This window comes from Mus caroli, unplaced genomic scaffold, assembly GCF_978045245.1.
Source record: "Mus caroli unplaced genomic scaffold, Mus_caroli_1 scaffold_11, whole genome shotgun sequence".
NCBI classification, from domain to species: domain Eukaryota; kingdom Metazoa; phylum Chordata; class Mammalia; order Rodentia; family Muridae; genus Mus; species Mus caroli.
This window is the reverse complement of record NW_028227266.1, coordinates 63,510,319-63,537,864: the sequence shown is the minus strand read 5'-3', so window position 1 is coordinate 63,537,864 and position 27,546 is coordinate 63,510,319. Positions and strand designations below refer to the sequence as shown.

Sequence of the window (27,546 nt, the reverse complement as noted above, 5' to 3'; positions counted from 1 at the left end):
CATATTTGTTGTAATTTGCCCTTCATGGGCAGTAACACGGTTTAAGAGTGGGCAATGGAACAGTGCCTGTTACAGTCCAGAGTCAAGGAACTGGGGAGGCTAAGGCAAGAAGACTGTGCAAGGCCAGCCTGGGCTTCAGTACAAGTTCAAGAAGAACCTGTCTCAAAATAAGGAACAGCTCGTGGTAGAGTGCTTGCCCTTGTACTGTACCTGGCTGAAGCCCCTGGTTTAATTCCTAACATCAAGAAAGAGAAAAAAAAAATCATGGTGATTTTTCCCAACAAAACAAACGTAAGAAAAGGAAGGATCCATATCCATTTCTTTTGAGATTTAATTTTTTTTTTAGTTAAAATTTTAGCTCTACCTGGAATTTGTGTGTTTTTAATCTAAGTTTCCTACTTAGTTTGAGGACTTGGTGGGAAAGTGTAGATTTTAATCTTTTTCAGATCATTGTCTTTCAGTGTAGCATAGGCTGGCCTTAGAGTTACTCTGCAGCCCAAGCTGGCTTGTAACTCATAGCAGCCTACCTATCTCAGCCTTCTGAGAACTAGGACTGTAGGCATGCGTTATCACGCACAGCCGTGTAGCTTCTGATATCATCCTGAAGCGACTTCTCCTTCTTTCTCATAGGAAACAGGTAGCATTCCTATGAAAAGACTGTGGCTTTATAACCATTACCGTTGCTCTATTGTTTTGGCAGCACTGGAGGTTGACCCTAAGGACCTTGTACATGATAAGCAAATTCTGTGACACTTAGCCACACCCCTAGCCCTTCTTAAACTTTTCATTCTGTTACAGTTTTATTCTTCATTTCCCAGACTAGCTTGAAGTGACTTTGAAGACAAGGCAGGTCTTGAGTTTGCAATCATCCTGCCTGAGCCTCCTGGGTGACTGGGATTATGGGCCTGTACCACAGGTCCAGCTCACTTTAAACAACCCCTGGAGATATAAACGAGCTATGAGTTATGCCTGGATTTTACTCAGGTCTCATAATTCTGCGGTGGGGAGATGAAGACATCCATATTGCCTTATGAGATGTGCCACAGTGGTGCCCAGTGGTGACTCGTGTAGGATGACAGCCAACAACACAATCAAGTACAGTCTTCTTAGGACATTTAATGAATGCCCCTGGGCAGAGGGCAAGAGTAAAGTCTGCATATAATCTGGGGTTCCACTGGGTAGAACATAAAGGGATGGTAAGTGCAAGCTGAGCGCTGTTTCTCGGTACCCTTTCTGTCTCATTAGTTTAAAAGCCTTGCTCAAAGGACACAGTCTTCATTTCCCCAGGCTCTAGTGTCCTCCCCGTGGCTTCAGTGACTGAAACTCATGTAAAACTTTGCCTTTCCCAGCTGGTTTTACTAGGTACTTTCCCCACAGATGTCCATGCTTCTTTCTAGACTCTATTCAGTCCTTCTGACTTTCCTAGCTCTTGTTTGCACTGGCCATTCCATAGTAATATGGGCTTCTACAGGGGAAAGGCAACTAATGAATACTTCCTTAAATATTTTATGACTCTTCTTTTTTGGTCAGATAAGTTATGTAAATTTGAGAAATACTTTCCATATGTACAATTCACCAGTGTGTAACTCAGTCAAACTGAGTGCGGCTGTTTTTCTTTGTTTTGCTTTTTGTATATTCACAAGATTGAACAGGCATCACCACTCTCTAATTCCAGAATATTTGATCATGCGAAAACCCCTCAAAAGCAGTCGGCAGCAATTTTCCAATTTTTCCCTTATCCTGGGCACTAGAAATCGCAGATCTATTTTCTATCTGGACACTTCACACACTTTCAAGCATACAGCATGTGACTTCCTGTGTGGTTCCTTTTGCTAAGTATACCCAAGACCGTATGTGCTGCGTGTTGAAGCACTCACTGTATTTTCATTGTTTTCTTTTGGCAGTTTTCACTTTCAGATTCAGATCCAATCTAGGCTGGTCATGATTAAATGTGTGACCCTCTGGCCTCAGCCTCCCATATGTTAGCACATCTACCGGGTTTGGCTCGTCTACTTTGACCTGTGGGTAATGTTCCAACAGACAAATAGGCTACATTTTATTTCTCCATCTCTACTTGGACTTTCCCCCATTTTAGTTTCTGGGACTGTCAGAAATGTTTTGTGCAGAAGCCCGAGTGCATGCAGTAACCCTGGGCATCTGTGTAGATGCAGGAGCTCATGGTAACCTCCGATGACACATAGAACTGCTTCTGACAGCCACATCAGTTTACAATTCCACCAGCAACGTACATGGCCCAGTCTCTCCACATCCTTTCCTATACTTGTTCTTTTCTGATTTTTCTATTGATAGGTATTCTTCAAGTTGGGAAGGAGTAACTACTTTTGTTTTTTTTGACTTGCATTTCATGCATGAATAAAGATACTGAATATCTTCTCTTGTGCTTTTTAGTCAACTTGTATATCTCTTGTTGGAGAAATAAATGGTCAAATCCTTTGTCAAGTTTAAACTGGGTTGCTTTTCCTAAGTTATGAATGTTTGCTTTACCCAGGCCATGGATGTCCATAAGTCCCTTGAATATATCAGTGCATTAACTGGACCTGGTGTGTTATAAAAAAAGACATAAAATTGGGAGAAACATATTTTGGGGAGACAGAAAGGACTGGAGAGAGGGAGTGGGGATATATATAATAAAGATATGTTGCATATATGTATAAAATTTTGAAATTTTAAATAAAAAGTTCTTTATATTGAATACTCTGCTTTATCAGTTTATGACTTTAGTATATATTATATATGACATATATGTATATATAACAGATATATGAGTTTTGGTATTATCTTTTTATTTTTTGATGGTGTCCACTCATGAACACAGGGTTTTAGTTTTGTTGATGTCTAGAGAGAGTGGGGGGTGAGTGTGTGTGTGTTTGTGTGTGCGCTATGGTGCACTTGTAGAGGTCAGAGGACACCTAGTAGAATTATTCTCATTGTCCACCTTTATCTGGGTTTTAGAGATTGAACTTAGGTAGCCAGGTTTGTGCACAAAGCATCTTTACCTGCTGGATCATCTCATCAGCCCCTTCTTTGTGTTTGTGATGGGACATTTACGAAACTGCCATCTATTCCAAGGTTTTAAGGATTTATGTCCCTAAGGTGAATATATTTTTATCACTGTATCATCTTGGTAGATTGACTCTTATTATAAAATGTTTTGGTCTCTAATTGTTTTATTTGATTTTTGTATAGTATTGTTCCCTTTTGAGGATTTGTCCTGGTTAGTTTTTTTGTTTTGTTTGTTTTTATTTCCTTTTTGTTGACTTGACACAAGCTAGAGGTATGGGGAAAAGGAGCCTCGGTTGAGAAAATGTCTCCATTAGTTGCCTGTAGGCAAGTCTGAAGGGCAGCTGCTTGATTAGTGATGAATGTGAGAGGGTCCAGCCCACTGTGGTTGGACCTGGGCTGGTGGTTCTGGGCTGTATAAAAAACCAAGCTGGACAAGCCAGGGAGTGAGCCAGAAAGCAGAGCTCCTCAAAGTCCTCTATTTCTGTTCCTGTCTCCAGGTTCCTGCCTCCAGATTCCTGCCTTGATTTCCCTCAGAAATGAATTATGACTTGGGAGTTATAAGAGGAAACAAACCCTTTCCTTTCCACGTTGCTTTTGGCCATGATTTTATCACAGCTAACTAAGGCAGGACTATCTTTCCAACCCTTTTACTTACTTCAGATCTGCTTTTGAGTCTAAAATCTCTTGAATTTGGCATATTGTTGGGTCATAAATTTAAAAAAACTCATTCTTCTAATCTGCTTTTGACTTGCAGAGTTTAATCGCCTTACACTTAATGTAATTCCTCATCAAGAAGGGTTTTTATTTACAGTTTGATCCTTCCTTTCCATGTTGCTTCCCTTTAAGGCTAGCAGGATATTTCCCAGTAGGCCGTTCCTTTACTAGTTTTGATTCCTGTCAATCTCTGTACAATCATTTTTTAAATTAAATATGAAAACAATTTGTCAAATTTCTTAGTTTTAAGTTTCCAGTGTTTCAAATTATTAAAATAAAAAGCAAATATTCACAGCATTCTACTTCCAAGTTTTCTGCTTGTAATATGAAGCCTTTATTTTTAATGGTAAGGGTAGGTCAGGACATAAAATATTTGTTTACAAACAAAACTATGGACTCAGCCCAGGTGTTTCCTCTAGCCCTCTCCATCACTTGGCTCTTGATTTTCAATGTTTATATTTCTATTGGAACTCATGCAAAGTTTCTCAACTTTATTTGAGAAACTCGGTGACTAGCAAGGCCCATAGTCCAGTGTTCCCTGGTTGTAGCTTTGTCTTTTGAAGGCATTTATTGTATTTTGAAGGGTGAGAGGCTAGAAAGACAGTTCAGTTATTAAATATGCCTGCTGCTCATTCAGATTCCAGAACCCATGTGCGATGGCTTACATAAAGATTTCTTTTATTTTTATTTTTGAGTATGTGCTGTGTGACTGTATGGTATGATTGTGTCTGTGTGCATGTGAGTGAGAGAGCACGGGGGTCAGAAGAGGGCACTGACCCCCTGGAGCTAGAGTTACATGTGGTTGTGTGTTGCTTGACATGGGTGCTGGGAACTGAACACTGGTCCTCTGGGAAGACAGCAGTACTCTTCACTGCTGAGCCATCTCACCAGCCCTAGCTGCATTTGCTTAGCACAGACTTTTAAAAGCTGATTATTATTGTTGTTGTTGTTGTGTGTATGTATATGTGTGTGTGTTAGGATGTGCACATGTAGAGGCAGAAGGTATCTTTTGGGAGTCAGTTCTCTCTTTCACCGTGGGCCCCAGGGATGGAAGTCAGGCCATCATGCATGGCATGGCAAGTGCTTTTACCCACTGGGCACCATGCCAGCTCTTATGCTTAGGTCACAGAAAAACTTGCAGGCCTTGGTTCTCTCCTTCTACCATTGATTTCTAGGGCTCAAACTTAGGTCATCAGGCATGGTGCCCACATGCCTTTAATCACTGAGATCTCTAACCAGCCCTAATAGCCGAAGCTTTTAAGTCTGAGGCCTTAAAACAACTTGCCCATTGCCATCTTCTGTATGAGTCGATTACTTTCTTCTAACTAAATAAGTCTGTTCTTAAAGTGTTAATTTAAAATACTACACTCAACTGTCAGGGAGTGGTGGTATAAGCCTTTAATCTCAGCACCTGGGAGCCTAAGGCAGGCAGATCTCTGAGTTCAAGGCCAGACTGGTCTACTTAGTTCTAAGACAGCCAAGGCTGCAGAGAAACTGTTTCAACAAACAAACAAACAACAACAACAACAATCTCACGGCATACTCGACTCGTGGTCTGATTGAGCAACCAGTTATAGCACACATGCCCACTACACACTAGCATGCACATGGGCCCACTACACATTAGCATGACTCTGCTACCATGCAGTTGTGCTCACATGCACAAATCTACATACAGATAAACACATACACATTATTTAAAAATAATACATCTTAAAGAGTTGCTAAAAAGATTCATTTTTCTAACAAGTTAATGCAAAGATATAATAATTAAGACCACCAATGAAAACCCTTTAAAATCTACAATATGCTGTATATTGTGTTTTGTACAGTTTTTATAGTTTGTACAATAAACTATGTTATTTATGACATTGAGTTACCTATATCAATGTTTTCTCTTCCCAGTGCCACAAGTGAGAGAAATAATATTTCTCTATATAAACTCCTGTGGGCAAAAAGACATGGAGAAAAATTAGAATCCTTAGAGCTTTTATGTTGCCTACAAAGCCTTTATGCTATGTAAGTATAGAGAAACCATAAAGCCAACAGGATGCTTCTCATGGGATATAACCCACTCATCTGACGGACAGACTCACCGCTGTCTTTTAAAATGCGGACACTTATTCAGTGTCTCTAAAATCTGACTCATGGGCCCGTAGACATCGTTCATTTTAATGCTCTTCACCATGCTTTTCAACAGCTCCTGGTTAAAGGAGTTATCACTTTTTTGTAACAAATGGACCATTGGGTACTTTTGAGCTGTAAAAGAACAGAAGAAGGGATGACAGACATGTTCTCTGTAGAAGGGAGAATACATTAAACACCAACAGGCAACTGTTAAAGAAGTTACATTGCAAATAAATCAAGGGCAATAATAAAGAAATAGAAATTTGAAAATGAAAGAAGTGAAACAGGAAAATAAGACAATTAACGATAGAAATAGGCCTGCAGAGTTTTGTGGCCTCAAACATAAAACTTAAAATAGTTTTCCTTAACACAGCCCGGAAAGGAAAGTCTCCATCAGCAGCCAGGGATGGAAACAAAAAATAAGGAAAAGAAGAGACGGGGACAAGCAATGTTCTTCAAGCTGAACTGTTATAACACAAGCAAGCCATTCAGCACATACAGAGCCGCCCTCCCAAACGAAACCAGGACTCAGCTCCACAGAAGGCACCACTAGCAACCAGGTAACACTCACTCTCAAACAGCAGAGTGCGGTTCTGACCTGGAAGACAAAAAGCACGGAGACACAAGTCAATTCATAGCGGAGGCTTTTTAAAGCACCCAGAAATTATTCTCTGAAGTCAGCACTCTATAACAGCACTTACTGTGGGCATTCCAGAGGATGTACAGGGGTTGCCCTGGATCCTGATGTAATTTCATGTTGTCCCATAACATCTGTATTAAAACATACTTGCTATCTTCAGACATACAGTGGCGGGGAATCTGGGTTGTAAAATAAAAATTTATTATTGATCCTTACATAATTTTGTAAGTATTTCGTAAATTTTATTTTAGGGTTTCCATTGCTGTGATAAAAAACATGACTAAAAGCAACTTGGGGAGGACAGGGCATTTCAGCTTATAACTCTCAGACGACTCTCCATCACTGAGGGAAGTCAGGGCAGGAACTCAAGGCAGGAAATAATGTACAAGTCATGAAGGAACACTGTTTCCTGCTTGCTCCCCATGGCTTGCTCAGCCTGCTTTCTTCAAGCACCCAGGACTACCTACCTGCCCAGGAGTGGCCCCACCCACAGTGGGCTGGGCTCTCCCACATCCACCACTGATTAAGAAAATGCACCACAGGCTTGCCTAGAAGCCAATCTGATGGAGGCATTTTGTCAATAGAGATTCTCTCTCCTTAGAAGATTGCATCTTGTGCCAAGTTAACATAAAACTAGAAAGTACAGAGCCTCATAAAAAAATTTAAAGACACATACATAGGAGAGAAAAAAGAACAGAAAATACATATTTTTACACATTTGATACCCACTGGAGGAAGACCTGCTGAGGCAAGAGGCTAAGGCTCTCTAAGCAGCAGATTTGACACAGTGCTTGAGGCCAATGAGAGGACATCACACAGGGCTCATCTTGTCCCTGCTTATGGCTTCACGGAGAAATAAATCTAAATCCAGCAGGCCCGCTCCCTCCACTCCCTATCTCTCAGTTCAAGACCCTTGCCTAGAGAAGAAAATTGCAGCTAAATTAATATCTCTATCACTCATCAGCAATGTGAATGCCTGTAACCGCAGTGACCCAGAGATGGGAGGTGGACGAGGAGATTCCCAGGATCCTGTGGGCTGGTAAGCCTGGAATCCACAACACAGAAGCAACAAAAGGCCCTGCTTCCAAACACGGTGGGAGGGGAGGACTGACTCCTGAGGCCGTCCTGGGACCACAGTGTGCATCTGAGCTCACAGGTGCAGACATACAGAAATGGAAATATAAAACGGCTGAGGATGGATCTCAGCTACAGTCCTTGCCTAGCATATATGAAGTCCTGGCTTTGATCCTCAGCACCAGTTTTAAAAACTGAATTAAATAAATAAATGAACATAATAAACTCAGAGTAAGGGAAGTAAGAAAAGGGGAGTGTACACTTACAAAATGAATTAGACACCCCTAAAGTGGACTGATGTTTCTTATTTCTGAAAGAAGTATGGGGGGAACTAACTTATAAACCTTTACATAAGAGTAACTTCCACATCATTCCTCAAGTGATAACAAAATAGTCAATCATGTTTTGTGTCATTTTGAGAAGTCTGAAACCATGACTGTCTTACTGCTAGTCTGCAAATTCAACTGAGGGCAGTTCTGTTTAGGTGCCGATTCCAAGGGTAGTGAAAATGTCAAACATAAAAACAAACCTTACTTTGTGTCACGAGGCATATGCAAAGAATACAACGATAATAGCCGGATTAGTTCCCCTTCTGACTTTACCCTCCTACCTTTGAATACTTGTTACAATGCTCAGAAGAAAGAATCAGTCCAGGCAGGTTACTGGGCAAGTCGAGGCGTCTAAAATACCACACCAGGTTCCAAAAGACAATTGGGTGATGGTCCACAAAGTCTGCCACTGTTATTGCATGGTCACCTTCATTCTCCAGTAAGCTCTCAAGTTCCTTCCACACCACTAAGGGACTAAGGTATGGGACAGTGACAGGGTCTGGACTCGGCAGGTGCCATTCTAACCCTAAAGAATCCTGTTGAAGAAAACATACACGACAAATGTAAGAATGAGGACGTGAAAATGTCTGTGATTTCCATGACTGTATCATGGAGCAGGACTCTGTGACAATGATATAATTGCTCTATATTATATAAAACCATAATACTGATTGTTCTATATAAAGCTAATAATGTTCTTCAGGACCAAAGCAACAGGATTGTGTAAACAATCACTTTACAAACAAGAGAAACTCTGAAATACATACTGTATGTCCTTGTAAAGTCGCTGGCAGGCTGCCTGTAGGAATGAGCTTCTGTCCTCCGGGATCGTCCTTATCCAAGGGGCCACATGTGCTGATGCTTCTGGCCATTGGGAATAGTGGGCATTTTGACACAACAGTTTTTGATCTGTGAGCAGGGATCTGAATACTTCGGGCACATGGATTTTCCTGCAGTTTAGATTTGCTTGCACATTTAAAAAAAAAAAAAAAAAAAGGAAGGAAGGAAGGAAGGAAGAGGGGGGGAGAGAGAGAGAGAGAGAGAGAAAAGAAAAAGAAATCCTGTTAGTGCCTAGACTTTCTTATCTCATCCCATCTTATGTAGAACCATGTTGGTTCTTTTTAGAATCAGAGCTGGGGGGGCTGAGGAGATGGCTCAGTGGTTAAGAGCGCCGACTGCTCTTCCGAAGGTCCCGAGTTCAAATCCCAGCAACCACATGGTGGCTCACAACCATCCGTAACGAGATCTGACTCCCTCTTCTGGAGTGTCTGAAGACAGCTACAGTGTCCTTACATATAATAAATAAATAAATCTAAAAAAAAAAAAAAGAATCAGAGCTGGGCATAGCAAAATAAATCAAAGGAAATTTGCTACTCAGTCATCAACTAAGAAATAAGATATATTTTAAGCAGTGTGATAATTGGACCACACAAACTTTTAATTTTGAAGATTCATTTCATTTATTCAGAATGTTTAGTGAATAGATTTTACACAGCATCATGACTAACCCTTGATATATACAGTAGAGAAAATGGATTACATATTCTTTCAGAAGTTGAAGAGAGAGAGAGAGACAGACAGACAGAGACAGACAGAGACAAGAGATACAGACAGATAGAGACAAAGAGTCAGAGAAAGAGACAGACAGAGACACAGAGCAGAGAGAGAGACAGAGAGAAACACAAGGGTCATAGAGAGAAGGTGCACAGAGATTTTGGGTTTTATAGTGTAAGTATTTATGACTAAGTGGGTTGTGTTCACCATGCCAGTATTACATAGGCATTTTCTTTTTCTGCACATGTAGCTGAAACATGGCTTGACCTATATGGCTACATATGGTAAACCTGGCACTTTTGCAAAAAAGAGTCAAGTTTCTGTATTTAAATATATGTTGAGATTCAGACCTGGGACAAGCAGTTGAGGTACGTGTTTAACATACCAAAACGGACCTGGCCTCTAGGTTCTCCCAGCATCCTCTCAGTGACTACCTGGCATACCCCACCCTCTACCCTCAACTTTCCAGGCCAGGGAATGGGCTTCCCCTCCTTAGAGGCTTTTTCATTTATAATCTAGACATTTTGGTCTCTCTCTTCTCTTCTCTCCCTCTCTCTGTATGCAAGCTTTCTCTCTTTCTCTTCCTCCTCTCTTGTGTCTCCCTCTCTATGGCAACTTCCCTGGCTTCATTCCTTGGGATCATTGAACTTGGTCTGGAGTGGTTTTCCAATAAACCTGCCTTTATATATACACCAATCTGACTTGAATTGGCTCATTTCACTGGTGGAGAAATAACTTATGAATATAGATTACTTATATTGGATCACTATATGTGCTTTTAATTTTATAGTTCTATGTCAGCTCCAAAAGTTTTCTTATACTACTATATATTTATAAACAGAAAATTAAATATTCTAAAATAGAACTTGGTATTAATTCCTAAAGAGATAGAGAAAAAGCTGGTCAAAGTAAATTTCAAGTGTATTACAGATTTTTTTTTTTCATCTTTAGATACTGGTAAAACCACTGAGCAAGGTGGCATCTTTAACAGCAGAACTTGGGAGGTGGAGGCAGGAGGATAAGGAATTTATGGTCATTTTTAACTACATAGCAAGTTAAAGGCCAATCAGGGTTATATAAGATCTTTCTCAAAACAAACACATATACAAAACAAAGGCAAAATACATGTAAACACTATTATTACCTTTGAGGTTCATAAAGGTGAGCATAGAAACATTTAGACTTAAATAGCTATCCACTAGAGCACTTTAACATCGCTTTAATCAGAAATAAGGGTTTAAGATAATGAGGCGCTGGAGACAGAGTGGAGAGCATTTGCTGCTCTTGCAGAAGACCTGGGCTCAGTCTGTAGCACCCACATGGTGGCTCACAGCCATCTCTATTTCAAGATTCAGAGGACTTAAATCCCTCTTCTAGTCTCCAAACATGCATGCAGGCAAAACACCCGTGTATATAAAATACAAATAAATAAAATCTTAAAAAAAATAAGCTTAAGATGTTTTCTGCCATAGGAATCTATCTTTCCATCTATCTGTCCATCCATTCATCCATCCAATTATCCACCCATCCAACCATTTGAGGTGGCATCTTGTTATATAAACCAGACTATTCTTAATCATCATCCTTTCTCTACCATTCAGTGATTAATTACAGGAACGTACATCTTCACAGAAACTTATACCTTAAAATGGTCCACTTCTCTTCTTTCACATCTGTTCATGAACCATATATGTAGTTACAGTTCTCCACAGCCATACTTACTTATTTACATCAAAGTTCCCTTGAACCGAGAGAGAAGAAGTGTCAAGACCAGAGGCCGATGCTGAGATGCAAGACTGCCTTGTCCGACTTGCGAAGGAAGATGCAAAGTGCATAGTTTCTGTTGATGAGCTGGACTTCAAGAAATATCTAGAATGGGAATCAAAGACATTTTGAGAAAAGAGGTATTTTAGGAAACAATGCCCTTAAGCGGAAAGAAAAATGGGGCATGCTGTTACCTTCCAGGTCGTCTTAAATCTCTGATTTCAACATTCAGAAAGGGTAGGAAGAGATTGCCACAAAATGGACATGTAGTATTGAGATTTGAATCATCTGCTGTCCAGCCAGCCATGATTTCCTCATCGTGGACAAGACAGTCGCAGGTCCTACACCGAGAACAACTTGAGATGAGAACCTAGGGAAGAGAGCATTCCATGAAGCAAGCTGATCTGCACAGATTACAAAGGAAAACACATTGTAATCACAAAGACTCCATGGCAATAATCAAAAGATCTGAGCAAGTACAGCCACATGCTGTGCAAAATGACAGAGCCAGTGTGTGCTCACACATGCTGCTGGTGCAGTTCACAAGACGTAAGTCCCTGACCACACAACTCCACATCAGCGCTCACTGCGTATTTCCAGCAGAGCCCAAATCCCTTCCTGTAAATTAGTGCAAAGAAGCAACCGCATTTAACAGAATCTTTAGAAGCAACATTTTTCAGAAAAAGTGGGGAAAGTTTTAAAGTATAAAGTGTAACTTCCTCATTGTAAGGAAAGGAGAAATCTTCAAAGTGATCAAGAAGAGTCTAGACAAAGCCAGACTGTGTCTTCATGGTTTTCAAATTTGTTTATGATGCAAAATAAGTGTGCAAAGAGAACATGTGTCTAACAAGCTATAAATACAAACGTTGAAAGTGAAAATGCTTTTATATGTTGACAAACCAAGCATGGATCTGTCCTAATAACCCAGCATGAGAGCAATGACTTAACATAACAGGTCTCAGCAACCTTGGATGGAATGGTACACTATCTGAAACTTCTGAGGATACATATTCAGTATCAGTCACTCCACCAACAACCATCAATGCTAAGGAAATTCAAATTTTATAAAGCAGTGTGCACAGGTGCTCTCACAGGCAGACAGTACCTCCATTGCATAGTTCTGGAAGATATTGGTATTACTGGTGTTGAGAGAAGATGCAGTCTCTGATTTTCCAGGTAAGGCAAACTTTGACAGGGATCCTGATTGAAAAATAAAGAGCGAAACCATGAAAACTGAAGAGGAGCAATCTAAGAATCATTTCTGTCATAAATCCTGATAAAACGCTAACTTGTTCCACTAAGCATGCCAAGAGTAACTGAGAGAAACCAAATTATCTTCATCATTTTTCTTCCTCTTCATCCTTTGGTTTTGTTTGTTTGTTTGTTTTGAGACAGGGCTTCTCAGTGTAGCAGGCCTACTTGTTCTAGAATTCACCCTGTTGACCAGGCTGGCGTTGAACTCAGAGACCTGCCTACCACTGCTTCCCACTGCTAGGATTAAAGATGTCCACCACCCACCACCCATCTGAGAATATCTTTTTCAATTAAAAAAAAATGGTGTAGACTACCAGCTCACCCAACTACAGGGGATTTAGTTAAGATTCTCAACCTCATTTCTACAACAGAATTCACATAAAAATGAAGCTGAGGCACGTCTGCACAGCAAAACACAGAAGTGGTCAACATGCTTGGTCAATGCATTCGTGTGTGTGTATGAGTGTCTGTGGTGTGTGTCTACCGCTGTGTAGCATGTAAGTGCTCACATGTGATATACACGTGGAGGTCAGAGGTGAACTTGTGAAGTCAGTGCCTTCCTTTCACCATCTAGGTCTCAGAGATACAACTCAGGCTATCTGGCTTGGCAGCAAGCAGCCCTACCCACTGAGCCATCTCTCCTGCCCCAACATATTTTGTCATACAGATGAGGCCATGGGAAAATAGGTATTCTTACATTCAGGTATTGAAAATTCAAAATAGTACGTATCTGCGAAAGAACTTGGAAATACTTGGAATAAACTGATAGGGCCACCCACGAACTAAGTCACTGTGAAAATGGGGGAGGGGCAGTCTCTGTGATAATCCAGGCCCCGCCACAGTCTGGTAAGTGAACGGAACAATGGGTGAGAAAGGTTTAGTGCCTGTTGCCTTCTAAGTTTCAAAATAGTAAAGATATGTAAAAGGACCTGTGTTTACATGCTTTTATTTATTTATTTATTTATTTATTTATTTATTTTTATTAGGTATTTTCTTCATTTACATTTCCAATGCTATCCCAAAAGTCCCCCATACCCTCCCCCCCACTCCCCTACCCACCCTCTCCCACTTCTTGGCCCTGGCGCTCCCCTGTACTGAGGCATAAAAAGTTTACAAGACCAATGGGCCTCTCTTTCCACTGATGGCCGACTAGGCCATCTTCTGATACATATGCAGCTAGAGACATGAGCTCTGGGGGTACTGGTTAGTTCATAATGTTGTTCCACTATAGGGTTGCAGACCCCTTCAGCTCCTTGGGTGCTTTCTCTAGCTCCTCCATTGGGGATCAAGTGAAAAGATAAACGAAAAGTGAGAAAAGCAGTTCCCCCGAGAACGGAAGCAACAATATGAGGGATGGGACAGGAGCCAGACTTCTCTCAAAGGGCCCTGATTCTGCCCCTCCCCCCAATTTTTGTTCATTTGTTTGCCATGCAAATCTTTTAAGATTGAAAAAAAAAAAAACAAATCATGAAAATAGAAAGCTCCTATGACTTGGCAGCATGGCAGAGCTGGGCAGACCTTCTAAGGAGGCAGAGCTTCCCAGGCTGGCCCGGCTGACGTCAATCCCCTTGGTCCCCGAAGCTGCACTGCTTTCTTGGGAGGAAGTGGCACCTTCCAAATCGTGGCAGACATCTTCATCTGTCAAAGAGGTAGATTCAGAATCCTGGGCTCCCACTGAAGAAAGACTGGTACGATCAGAACTTTGATCCTAAGAACATAATTATAAGCTTAATTTCCTTCACATTTAAAATTATTATTTAAAAGTCACTGTCAGATAGAAACAACTACCTATTACCTTCTACCCAGGTGAGCAACATTACAACTTCTGCAAGAAAAACAACCAGTTTACAAAGGCCTATCTATCATTCTGGATGAGTGTGCTGGAGATCAACTCTGCCAGTGTGAGGTGTTATACTGTGTGCAGGTGTGCATGTCTAGGTGTGTGTGCACTGTGTTCAGTTATTCATATGTGTACATGTGCACAGCCCAGAGGAAAACCTTAAGTGCTGTTCCTCAGCACTTGTCCACTCTTTTTTGAGACAGGGTCTCTCTTTGGCCTAGAGCTTGCTTGCTAAGTAGGCTAGATTAGACGGCCAACAAACCTCAGGGTTCTCTGGTTCCGTGCAATTTCTGTATATGACAAACACAAGCCACTGCAGCTGGCCTTTAAAAAAATATTCATTTATTTAAAAAATACTTCACTTATCTTTATGTATATGGTTGTTTTGCTTGCATGTATGTCTGTGCATTCAGTACCCATGGAGGCCACAAGAGGGCATCGGCACCTCTGTGTGGGTGCTGCACCCACATACCACCCGGAATGTGCCAATCTCTAAGGCCCTAAGAGCAGCCAATATTCTTAACCACTGAGTGGTTAAGTCCAGTGATCTTTATCTTTAATTCATGAATTAGTTAGAACTTTGGATTTTTTGAATCTATACTTATTAATATTTTTAGTTTGATTCTGCTGTTGTCAGAAAATATACTTTCATTAAAAAAATCTTACTGAGGGCTGGAGAGATGGCTCAGAGGTTAAGAGCACCGGACTGCTCTTTCAGAGGTCCTGAGTTCAATTACCAGCAACCACATGGTGACTTACAACCATCTGTAATGGGATCCGATGCCCTCTTCTGGTGTGTCTTTAGACAGCTACAGTGTACTCATATACATTAAATAAATAAACAAACAAACAAATAAATAAATCTTTAAAAAAAATCTTACTGAGATATAATTTACATGCTATAACATTCAGAAAATAAATTTCACAAAAACTGACTTCAAAAATTCAAGAAAATTTCTTATTAAGGTTTTAGAACTCAGTTGAATTAAATGTTTAAATTGAATTAAAAATTTTACATTTATTTATTTTGTGAGGGAGGAAGTATTTGCACACCACAGCAAAAGTGTGGAGGTCAGAGGATAACCCAAGGGGTCAGTACCCCCTTTACCGAGAAGGTCCAGGGATTAAACTCAGGTCCTCAGGCGTGGCAGCAAGAGCTCCTGAGCCACCGTGTCCCAGCCCCAGCTGCACTGAGTGACCCCAGTGTCATGGCTTCTCGGCTGAGCCATTCTAAGTGCTTTAAGAGTTGCAGCAAGGCAAAAGGCAGCTTTTATGCTGCAGCTATTTATAATGCCTCCTTCCTTAAGATCCAAGTTTTCTTTTTAGTAACGATTTCCTCAGCCTGAACCGCCACGAGCACAGCTTACAGAGAGTGTGTTTTCTATTCATCTTCCCTTGTCTGAAGTGTCCTTATTTTACCACAAGCCCTGGAGAGCGTTTCACTGGATACAGACTCTGCACTGCTGTGTCTTTCTTTCAACATGCTAAAGATGCCTCCTCACTCAACTCTCCCCTTCATGGTTTTATGACAAAAATACACGGCCACTCAGATCTTTATTCCTTTGGTAATTTTAAAAATACTTTTGAAGAATTATGCCAGGAAGTGGTGGCACACGCATTTAGTCCCAACGCTAAGGAGACAGAGATAGGTGGATCTCTGAGTTTGGGGACAACGAAACCCTGTCTCAAAAACAAAACAAAAACAAAAACAAAAACAAACAAAAAAACCCCAAACCAAACCAAACAAACCAAAAAAAAAAAAAAAGAATTAAAAGTCTGAGTTGTTTTCTTATCGATGCCTTTATTGTTAGTGCTTTGCTAATGATGTCTACAGATGCATTTTTTTTTTTAAATATCCACTCGTATTTTGGAGGTCTGTAGCACAGCTCGTGTTGGGGGTCAGAGAATAACTCTCCTCTGCCTTTATATGGGTTCTGGGAACTGAACTCAGTTACCTGGCTTGTGCAAGCGCCTTCACTGGCAATGAACATCTCAATGGGGGCGAATGTGGTTTCAAGTCTATCCTTTTGTAGTTTGCTGCATCATGTCTATCTGGAAATTTATATTATTTTTTTAAACTTGGTAAGTTAAAATATTTCTACTTCAAGTATCTTTTCTGCAACAATCGTTTTCTTCAATTCTTTGAAAATAACAACTGTATCTATCCTATTACACCTTTCATACTGCCCAACAATTCTTTAAGGCTCTGTGCACTTTTTAAAAGACTCAGTTTTCTTTTTTCATTTATGTGTGTGCTTTGCTTACAAGTATGCAAGTGTGCCATGTGTGCACAGCACTTACAGAGGCCAAAAAGGGCACTGGATCCCTTGGAACCAGAGTTACAGAGAGCTGTGAGCCACCATATAGACACTGGGAGCAGAACCCAGCTCTCCTGTGAGAGTAGCAAATGCTTGTCTGCTGAGGCGTCCCTCCAGCCCACTCTGCCTCTTTCCCCCTCATTGTCTGTATTCTGTTCTTGAATCTGTATGCTGAGTTTATTTTATGCTATGCAGGTACTTTACCACTGAGTTATACCCCCTGCTTGTGTTTCTTGTTTTGTTTTTCTTTCCTTCTTGTTGCCAAGGTTTACCTGTAGAGCAGCTTCAGTTGTCTTTGCATGGCTGGCTTTGGTTGTTAGCCGTTTGCTTATGATATGTACAGAGGTGGAAGTCAGAGGACAACTCCCCTTAGACTACACCTAAGGATAATCTTTCCTCAGACTCGTGATCACTGGAACTAAAAGGTGTGCACTACTATGCCTAGCCTTTCTGGTTCTTTCCAACATCCTTTATGAGGGACGTTTCATGTAGCCCAGGCTAGCACTGAAATCACTATATACTGTAGCTGAGGATGACCTCAGCCTCCAGATTCCTCTGACTCTGTATCCCATGGGATTACAGGCACATGCCACCATGCTCATCTATATCATCACCATCACCATCATCACCATCACCACCATCATCACCATCCTCTCACCTTGGCTATTATGAATGTTAGCTTTGTGTAGCATGAATCCTGTAATAATATTTTGAATATGAATGCTTTAGTTTTAGCCCAATATTAAATTGTATTCAGGTTGTATTTTTGTGTTTTGTTCTCTGTCGGCAGATTTTTAACTCAGTCTTCTCTGTAAGTCTGCATCTATCTCTTATGTGTGTAAATTAAGAATTATGCTGAGACTTAAATCGGATTCCCTTCAAACTCTTTAGCCTACAGAGGCCTCTTTCCTGATGCTTTTGTACATAAAATATGGGTTCTCCTATGACTTCAGTTTTAGAGCTATGATGGTCCACTTGACTGCCCTTGGGGTGAGGAGGTATTGGAAGAGAGAATAGGACACTTGTCTCTGTGGGGGGTCCTTCCTTGGACTTCATCAGCTTTTTCTTACTTTGCAGCATTTTTAGTTGTTTTTATATATTTTCTATTATTTATAGTAAACAGATGTAGGATGGGCTGAAATTGTCTTACACTATCACAGTGGATTCAAACTATCACCTGAAGTTTTTAAACCTTTCTTTTTGCTGCCCAGGAGGATGAGTACATGCAGAGGGGGAGGAGAGCCTTGAGTGCTGCTCCCACATGCAAGAACCTAACACATTTAAATTATATGGATGATACGTACACACGAGTGTGGACGCCTGCAGAGGCCGGAAGTGCCAGGCCTGCTGAAGCCGTGAGACTCCTGATGAGGGCTTTGCCTATTTTTGTTGTTGTATTTGTTTTAAGACTGGGTCTTTGTGCTGTTTGGTTTTTGTTTTGTTTTGTCCCCCCACCTCACCAGCAACAGGTCACAAACTAGAGTTATCTGGGAAGAGGGGCCTCAATTTAAAAATGCCCCAATCAGATTAGCCTGTAGGCAAATCCATGGGCAAAGAGTGCTGTGTGTGGAGATGGCCCTGGGCAGGCCGTCCGTCCTGAGCGGTGAGAGGGAGCAGGATCAGCCCCTCATGGGAGCAGGTTAGGAAGGAGTGGCCTCCACGGCTCTGCCTCTGCTCTCGCCCTGGAGTTCTTGCCCTGACCTCCCTCAAAGATGGACTGACTGTAATTGGAACACGAAGCCAAATAAACACTTTCCTGTCTAAAACTGCTCTGGTCATGGTCTTTACAACAGCAACAGACAGCAAACTGAAAGTCTTGCTTGCTTGGAAGTCAGGACACAGGCTAGACTAGCTGGCCAGGCCCCAGGCATCTGCCTGCCTCGCCCTCCCTGCCCGGCAGCACTGGGATTGCAAGTGTGCTACTACTATAGCTGGTTGATTCTAACGTGAGTTCTAGGGGTCATACTCAGGTCCTTGTAAGGCAAGGAGTACTTTACCAATTTACATATATACATATCTGTATTTCTTAAATATTTTTCTATCTCTGATTCAGTACAGATATTTTTAAGTGGCATCTCTAATCTTTCAATTTGTTTTATTTGCTATCAAATTTATCTATTGTGTTCTCAATTTATTTTTCAGTTTTATGGCTTACACTCGTTTCTCCTTGTGAAATTCTCCATTTGTATAATTTCTGTTTCTTTTCCTTTATTTCCTTGGATATTTGAAAATTACCTAAAGGTCCCTTGCTAATACAAATATCTGGATCTTTTGGGGTTCTGTTTCCATTACTTACTTCTGATAACGACTCCAGGGATTTTATTCCTTCAAGAAGAGTATATTCTTTCTTGTGCTAAATAAAAACTGATTATTATAATTTAATCACAGATTGAGCCAAATCAATTCTAGGTTTTACAGTCTCCTCAGGGATTGTCAATGCCCCTAAGATACAGATTTTCTAGGAGAGAGGAGTAGACCTAGGGCTTGAATTTAGGCCTCATGCATGCTAGTAGAGAGCTCAGCCTCTGCACTTACTCCTTAGCCCTGGGCACATGGCTCTCAGGGTTCAGGGACCTGCTGGACAGAGCTCCTCCCTTTGGCAGCTCACAGATGCTAGCTAGCTCTTCTCACCAGAGAACTCCTAAGCGTTACTTTTCAGAGGCTTTCTGCTTACCTGTCCCATGCAGCATCAGTACCGGGAAGGTGTGCTTCCTCACCCCTTGCAGTACTGCCCTCTCCAACTCTGCCTAAGGGAATCAATCCTGCACTGTCTTTAGAACCAGCAATCACTTTCCCTGAAGGAGATGCCAGGCAAGACAATGCTGATATTTCTCCAATGCCCACCAACTGTTGTCTCTAGATGTAACTAGACACAAGTCTAAGCAGGTTCCTAGAAGTAAGATATAAAGTGTAGTCCATAAGGAGGTAATCTATACCACTAAAGAAATCATTCATTCAAGGAGAAGTCTAGGGAATGTGTGGAAATGGATTTTACAGGTGTGGGATAATGGAAAGAACCTAAAAACAGGATTAGGCTGGGTTTATCAGTATGGGCCCATTGAACAGAGACTCTAGATTTCGTATGAAAGTTTGAACAGTTAACACAGGTGCTGAGAGTTTGACTGGTTGGCTAAAGTACTTGTCAAAAGATAGCCTGCTGAGAAGGAACTGGAGATGCCTTGATATCCCTTAGTTTAGTATTGATGAAGGTATTTTGAGGCTGAGTAAAACTGGAAAGCTGGAATGGATTTACTGCTTAAAACCTAATACACCATGGTGGAGAGGCCCTGAAGACGTGTCTTTCTCTAATACCGTAAGATGGAAAACACTGAGAGGGGAACATGTGAAGAACTCTGTCAGACTAAGTTATGGTGAGAGATGTGGCCACTCTGCTGCATGAATTAAACATAACAGGTCTGATTGGACCCTGGAAAGCATGGGCAAGTGGCAGCACTGGCTTTCCAAAGGCCAGGTGACAAAACCTTCCATCCCCGAAGTCTTCAAGTTTACATTTTGTGTCTCCTTCCTACCCTCTTTCATTCCCCCCCCACCAAAGATGGCAAACTTAATGTTCTATGCTCACAATTAGTGGAAATGCCTTCTGAGGAAAAAGACTATTGACTTAGTTCCTTCTTGACTTCCTGTCCCCGATCTGTGACATTTCTCTGATGATTATAAACACATGCTTTCTATACTTCCTCCACATTTTTGTTCTTGGGAGAAATACAAGTCTGTCACAAGATCCTTCATCCTGTCCAGGAGAAGGCAGCATACTCCTGGGAGTAATGTTTGGAGACGTACTGGACAATGACAAAAATGTATGTGCTAAAGGAAATACTGAAATGAAGGACATTAACTGCTCTTGCAGAGGACCTGCATTTGGTTCCCAGCACCTGCGTGGCAGCTCACAGTTGAGTGTAACTATAGTTTCTAGCAATCCTACATCCTCTTCTGGCCTCTGGAGACACTTGCACACAGTTGGTTCACACGCACTCACACATATATGCATTCCAATCTTTAAGGGTTGGAGAGATGGTTCAGCAGTTAAGAGCACTGCCTGCTCTTCCAGAGGTCTTAAGTTCAATTCCCAGCAACCACATGGTGGCTCACAACCATCTGTAATGGGATCTGATGCCCTCTTCTGGAGAGTCTGAAGAGAGTGACAGTGTACTCACATATATAAAATAAACAAATCTTTAAAAAAATCTTTAAAAAACCCTCATTGTCTTTTATAAGCTGTATGTAAGGAGAGCGGTTAAGACAGATGTGCTCATAAGAAAGCTGTAAGTAGCTGTGGTAGAGGCGGCTTAGAGAAGCAGCAAAAGCCCACAGACCTACCTTTGATGATGTAGTGTACATGGTGAACCTTGAGTACCATTTGCTTGCTTTCTCCGCAACTCCTTTCCCAGCAGTGAACACACTGTGCCTTAAAACATCAAGTTTGGGCACCAGCAGTGTGTCTAAGTTAAATGAAGGTGATGAATGGGCTAGTGTTTCTTGAGATCCTTCCCGAAATGGACACGTGGGCGAGAAGGCTGGGGAGGACCACAGCCTGTCCCTGGGTCTCTCCTCACTTTTGGTGTAACTTTTGGATTTCGTAAGTCTCACTGGCCTAGGAGAATTAGGAGGCAGGCTTGATCTTCTGCAGGCCTTGACCAATGTTGGGCTTTTCTTATTGGTTAGCTTGTCATCACATGCTCGTTGTAAATCAATGCTGGGTGTGCGGCTTGTCAAAGGACTGCTCATGTTATTCATGTACATCTCGATTTCTTCAGCTAAATTGCGCCTGGCAGATGGTGTTGAGACGCTCTTGTTATCATCTTCATCCTCTTCCTCTTCCACTTTCTGCTGCTGCTCAGTCTCAGCAACCAAAATCGAGAGAGGATCAAAGCCTGTTACAACATCTGTTTTTTCAGAGGGTTTTACTGAAAAGCTACTGTTCCTACGTTGAAGCCTCTTGGGATTTTGTGCAGCGACACCACCCACTTTTGATCCATCTGTTTCAGTGTCTAAATCTTCTAAGTCAAAGATAACAGGAGACTCGAGTTTATCCAAGCAGTTAGAACCATCGAAAGGTGTGTCATCGTCACTAGACTCCTTCTCTAGGCTGTCTCTCTTTGATCTTGCTGGTGGTTTTCCAATATCAAGACTATTTGGTCTTGTGCTTTTTGAGATAACATTTGAAAGAATTTTTGCATCAGCTCCTAATTTTTCAACCATATCTCCAGGGTTTGTTTCCTGGTTAATTCTGTTCAGCATAAATCCCATCAGTACCCCCCCACTAAGATTACGGTTCCTATTTCCCCAAGGCATTTGCTGCTGCAAGTGAGATGCATCATCACTTTTATGCCTTTTCCTAAAGCCTCTGCTTGGCGTGTTTTGTGCTTCATTTGTGTCCTCAAGAGATGGCATTAAGAGCAGCTCAGGTGTGCTTTCTGGAAAACAAGAAATGTGCTTTCAGCTATGAAAATGTACTGAAATATGTCACCTGCAAATATGTCACCTTAAATATTTTAAATACTAGTAACAGGAATGAAAACAGCAGGTGCTCACTGGCTGCCTAGAACTCGGCAGGGCCCGTTTTAGTCAGTTTACTGCTATTGTTGCTATAAACATTCCAACATTCAGAGCAGAGAAAACAGACATGCAGAGAGAGAAACTATTTAGCCAAAGTTACACAGTATTTAAGTAACAGGACTCAGATTCAAATTCAAATTTGTATGATGAGAAAGTCTATGCTTCTAGCCATTAGCATATACTACTTACAAAAGAAAAACTTACCAACTAAGAGTTACTGTTTTTACAAGTTATTTTATTTTATTTTTAAAAAGATTTATTTATTTATTTTATGTATGTGAGTACACTGTAGCTGTACAGATGGTTGTAAGCCATCATTTGGTTGCTGGGAATTGAACTCAGGACCTCTGCTCGCTCCAGCTCCAAGATTTACTTTTTAACAGTAATAAATTTATACTAAATTAAGTAACAGCTATAGAACTGTACTATGCTTGCCTGGCAAACACAGAAGTGGATGCTCACAGTCATCTATAAGATGGAACACAGGGCTCCCAATGGAGGAGCTAGAGAAAGTACCCAAGGAGCTGAAGGGGTCTGCAACCCTATAGGTGGAACAACAATATGAACTAACCAGTACCCCCAGAGCTCGTGTCTCTAGCTGCATATGTATCAGAAGATGGCCTAGTCGGCCATCACTGGGAAGAGAGGCCCCTTGGTATTGCAAACTTTATATGCCCCAGTACAGGGGAATGCCAGGGCCAAGAAATGGGAGTGGGTGGGTTAGGGGAGCAGGGCGGGGGGAGGGTATAGGGGACTTTCGGGATACCATTTGAAATGTATATAAATAAAGTATCTAATAATAATAATAATAATAATAATAATAATAATAAAGAGCTGTACTATGCTAGATGAACTTGAGAGTCTAAGCCGTCTCCTTATTACAGTGGAAAACAAGCCCCAATACCAAACCAAACCAAACCAGTGGTAACTACATCAATTCTATCCACATGTAAAGATTATTTTTAAATCTTCAAATCTTTTTTGACTATATATGTAGATTAAGTAACTTTACCTTTGTTTTAATATAGAAATTTCTATATTGCATTATGAAAATATTTAAAAAAATATTTTCTTTTAAAAGAAGAACATTGATTAGCAGCTTTTTTTTTCCTTCCGGAGACACTATCTCACTAAGTAGCCTGGGCTGCCTGAAGCACTGAAGTAGACCAGGGGGATCAGGAACGCACAGAGGTTCACTTGCCTCTGCCTCCCAAGTGCTGAGATCAAAGGCGTGCATCACCATGGTCATGGGTATTACTTTCGCAAACTATCTGAGGGACTTTTTAGTTTGCCTCTGAATAAACAGGAAGTACACAGACTACAAAAGCATATGGCTCATTTAAAAGTTGGCTAGGTATATGGTTCCCTCAGATTCATTCCTCCCCTCCACCCTTTTTTTGCACACTTTCCCTTCTGGAAGTCCCAATAGTTCAAAATTAAAAGGCAGCATTCAGGCTGCAGGTGTGCCCTTATTATAATAAAACAAGGTGTGCCTTGTTATAATCAAAGCTTGAGCAAAAATGCTATAAAACACAAAACTCAAGCTGCTAAGTTTTAGTAAGAGAGGGCACACAAATATTCACTGGGATCAGTAGGATGGCTCAGTGGGTAAGGATATCTGCCACCAAAAATAGAATCTAAATTTAATATTTGAAAATACATACTTAGTAGACACAGATACACTTCATTCTGCATATGAAAATGTATACTATTCAACTTACCCTCACATTTTCCGGATGTTTTACCAGCACTGTCGTTATGTGCACCGTTGAGGCGAACTATAGTGGAAGCCCTCTGGTAACTGAGAGTAGGGAGGCACTCGGCACTTCCTTTTGTACTGTCATTTTCTGACACTATAATGGCAAACGTAAAATGTTAGCAGAATTAAACTTATGTATGTTGCAGGATGTATAAAGAGAGGCTTTTAGTCTTACATATTTCAAAACGAAAATTGGTGATAAGAGTATACTAATTGCTTCTCTACACACTTGTCAAATAATTCACTGCACTTAAAGGCCATCAAGTGTGGACCAAATTGAGTTACTAAGAGCTGGTCATATATAAGGCTCATATAGAATTTTATATCTTCTCTGTGGTTGTAAAATATGCACTTTGGAGTGGGAAGAAAGGAAATATAAATCGTAATTCACCACCAAACTTTAAATAAAGGTATAGTTTTATGTCAACTTGACACAAGCTGGAGTCATCAGGGAGGGGAGCCTCAATGGTAAACATGCCTTAGAAGATTTAGCTGCAGGCAAGCCTGTGGGACATTTTTTTAATTGGTGATTGATGGGAGAGGGCCCAGCCCATTGTGGGTGGGGCCAGCCTTGGTCCTGGGTTCTGTAAGAAACCAGCCAGAGAAGCCAGAGGCACTAGTTGGCCTCTAGAGCCCTGTCCTGTTTGCTCCCACCTTGGCTTCCCTCAGTGGACTGTGACTTGAAGTACGGAAGTCAAATAAACCCTTTCCTCCCCAAGTTGCTTTTGTTCCTGGTGTTTTATCACAGCAGTAATAGACCTAGCTAAGACAACTTGTATTAGAGCTCAGAAAAAGAACTCTGTTCTAAAAAGAAGAAAAAAAAGACAAGACATTTCTACTATGCATATTTTCATAGGAGTCGCACGGCGTTCACATAACAGGACTTGCTTGGCAAGTTCCACCACTGGGCAGGCACACTTGCTACATGATGCTTGTGGGTGAGAGTACTAGGTAGTATCAAGGATCAGCGAGAAGGAAGGTAATTATAACAGGAAGACAGAGGGTAAACTAGTACTTTTATACTTAAAGTTTTTGTATTTTCTATACAAGCTAACATAAAATCAACTTAACAATGAATACCTACAGGAACTAGAATCACTCCCTTTTTTCTCCCTTTCCCCTTGAATGTCTTCAGTAGATGGACCCTCTCTTCTAACATCGTCCTTAGATAATGAATCATATCCAAGATCAGACCGGCCACCTGAGCAAAAATAGAAACAAATACTATGCCGCTTACCATAAACTTTTATTGAGATTATTTCTTAAACAAATTTAATGACCAGACAGAAGACTATTCAACTGCAAAAATCCCTAGGCCAACAGGACCCCCTGCTGAAGGACTAAAGTGCAGACTGTGACAGGACACCATGCAGGTGAGTGGTGACATTCCAGGGATGGAGCATGGATTAACATCTCGGGCCTGCTCACCAATCCCCATAACACCTGTCACAAACTTCTTTAGTGGAACCAGCTAGAATGAGGGGGTATGCACCAGTGTTTAGATTTTCTCTGGACTTCAGAAAATCTCCAGTCAAAGCATTATTTTGTTGGTTGCCCGGCACCCATCTCCATTTACAGGAAAGGGAAAATTTCTAGGTAATTTCCTTTTGATTCCATATTGCAGTCAAGTAAATATATACATTCACATTACTCTGTGGGCACCAAAACCAGACAAGCCAGACAGTCTTCACTTAAGTCCATCATCTTCCAAGGGCAAAGTCTGTTTTTTTTTTTGTTTTGTTTTGTTTTTTTTTTAAAGCTAGGATCTCCCATAGCCCTGACTGGTCTGGAACTCTCTCTGTAGACCAGGCTGGTCTTGAAGAGATCCACCTGCCTCTGCCTCCTGAGTGCTGGGATTAAAGGTGTGGATTACCATGTCTGGCCTGAGTTCTAACTAAGCCATGGAGAAGAGAAATTTGCAGGGAATTCATAGCACGCACACAAAGGTCACCGGCATTCAATGTCTAATGCTTCTGCCACAAAGTCAGGTTCCTTTAACTTCATTGACAAATAATTTTTCTTAAAACTGAACCAAACAGTTATAGAACCACACCTTAGTACAAATATGTAGCAGTCAGAAAATATAGTGTGTTAAAATTACTCTTAAAATGCTGGGCCTGGTGGCGCAGACCTTCAATCCAGTGCTCTGGAGGCAGAGGCAGGCTCTGTGAGCTCCAGGACAGCCAAGACAGAGAAACTCTGTCTCAGAACAACCTTCCCCCAGCACCCCCCAAAAGCTAAGGTTCTGAGTGGCAGGTGATGTGTGGGAATGTGTGATTTTAAATAATTTACTGTTTTTGTATGAACTTCCAGTTCCCAGATTTATAAAACACAAAGCTATGTTTATAAGAATAAAAATACAAATTTTATAAACTTGCAAAGAATTCTAAAGAGTTTATATCACTATTATGTCTTTGATATTAATCTAAAGTTGTTTTGCTTAAAGGACCTTTCAGGTCTTATTTCCAAAGAAATCACAAGTAGGAAATTTTAAAGATTTTTTTTGTTAGATTTCACAGTGTTCTGAGCCAGGCTTTTTAAAAAAGGCAAACTTATTAGAAGATCTCTTCATTTTAAGGAACTAAGCCCAAGACCGACTTCCATAACTGATTAAATTCACACTGTAGGGTCAAGAATAAAATCAGCCAAGGAAGAATCAATGTGCTATATTTTAGCACAACTAGCTCACATTTATTAGTCTTAAAAGTGACTTAAAATGAAAGAGACTGAAATAATGTTGCCATTTTCAGAAATAGCACGCTTCATATTTTACAATTTTTTGTTTTTTAAAGTTTCTGTCTATTAAGAGTTCATCCTCATAATATACTAAAAGTCATATGTACTTTTAAATAATGAAAAGTCAAAATTAGTGGGTTTTAATACTAATGCTTTAATGTTTGTGTAAAATCACTTATTTGTATTGTATGTGCGTGTATGGACACACTTGTGGACCTCCAGACAAGTGGGGTTCAGAGGACAACTTGCAAGAGTGCGTCCTCTCTTTCCAAATGTGGTTGCTGAGGATGGAAGTCAGGTCACTGGGCGTGGCAAGACGTGCCTTTACACACAGAACCATAGCACCTGCCTTTACATACAAGTCCTGTATATCAATGAAAGTAATGTCATAGTTGTTGCTAGGACTTTAGCATTTAAATTGAAACTTTTTCTTTTAAATCGGTTTAATTTAAAAGTTGTAAAAACTAACATTTTAGAGAAAGTTCTTGGTGGCGCTCTTTGCCTGTTTGCTCTTAACCATACCCTACATGACCACAGCATAATGTTAAAATCAGGGAGTTGATGCTGGTGTAACACTCTTAACTCAGACACATAGACAGGACTTCTTAAGAAGAAAATCTGTCCAATAAAATAACATGTCAAGAGGCTGGAAGTACAGCTCACTGGCAGAGTCCTTGCCCAGCATGTACAAATTTGATCTCCTGCCCTAAAAAAAGGCACCCCTAAAATGATGACGAGATTTGTGGCTACCTAGAGTTAACTGTGCTATCACCAACTTGAATCAATACCTGAGCCTCTCCAATAAATAATGTAACCTCTCCAATAAATAATGAAGA

The 27,546-nt window shown here is 40.9% G+C and overlaps 1 protein-coding gene across 1 annotated transcript in view; it reads right to left on the bottom strand.

The window, feature by feature from the left end:
• Positions 1–27,546, bottom strand: part of Dennd4a (DENN domain containing 4A) — a 112,707-nt gene that overhangs the window by 2,915 nt on the left and 82,246 nt on the right. The window contains exons 21-33 of the mRNA XM_021171458.3: positions 25,059–25,175; positions 23,937–24,068; positions 20,977–22,073; positions 13,999–14,188; positions 12,332–12,426; positions 11,421–11,596; positions 11,185–11,331; positions 8,676–8,874; positions 8,190–8,444; positions 6,567–6,684; positions 6,437–6,463; positions 5,835–5,997; positions 5,619–5,683 (exon numbers count right to left, since the gene is read on the bottom strand). Coding sequence (XP_021027117.1) covers positions 5,619–5,683; positions 5,835–5,997; positions 6,437–6,463; positions 6,567–6,684; positions 8,190–8,444; positions 8,676–8,874; positions 11,185–11,331; positions 11,421–11,596; positions 12,332–12,426; positions 13,999–14,188; positions 20,977–22,073; positions 23,937–24,068; positions 25,059–25,175 — 2,781 coding nt within the window. The remainder of the gene's footprint in view (positions 1–5,618; positions 5,684–5,834; positions 5,998–6,436; positions 6,464–6,566; positions 6,685–8,189; positions 8,445–8,675; positions 8,875–11,184; positions 11,332–11,420; positions 11,597–12,331; positions 12,427–13,998; positions 14,189–20,976; positions 22,074–23,936; positions 24,069–25,058; positions 25,176–27,546) is intronic.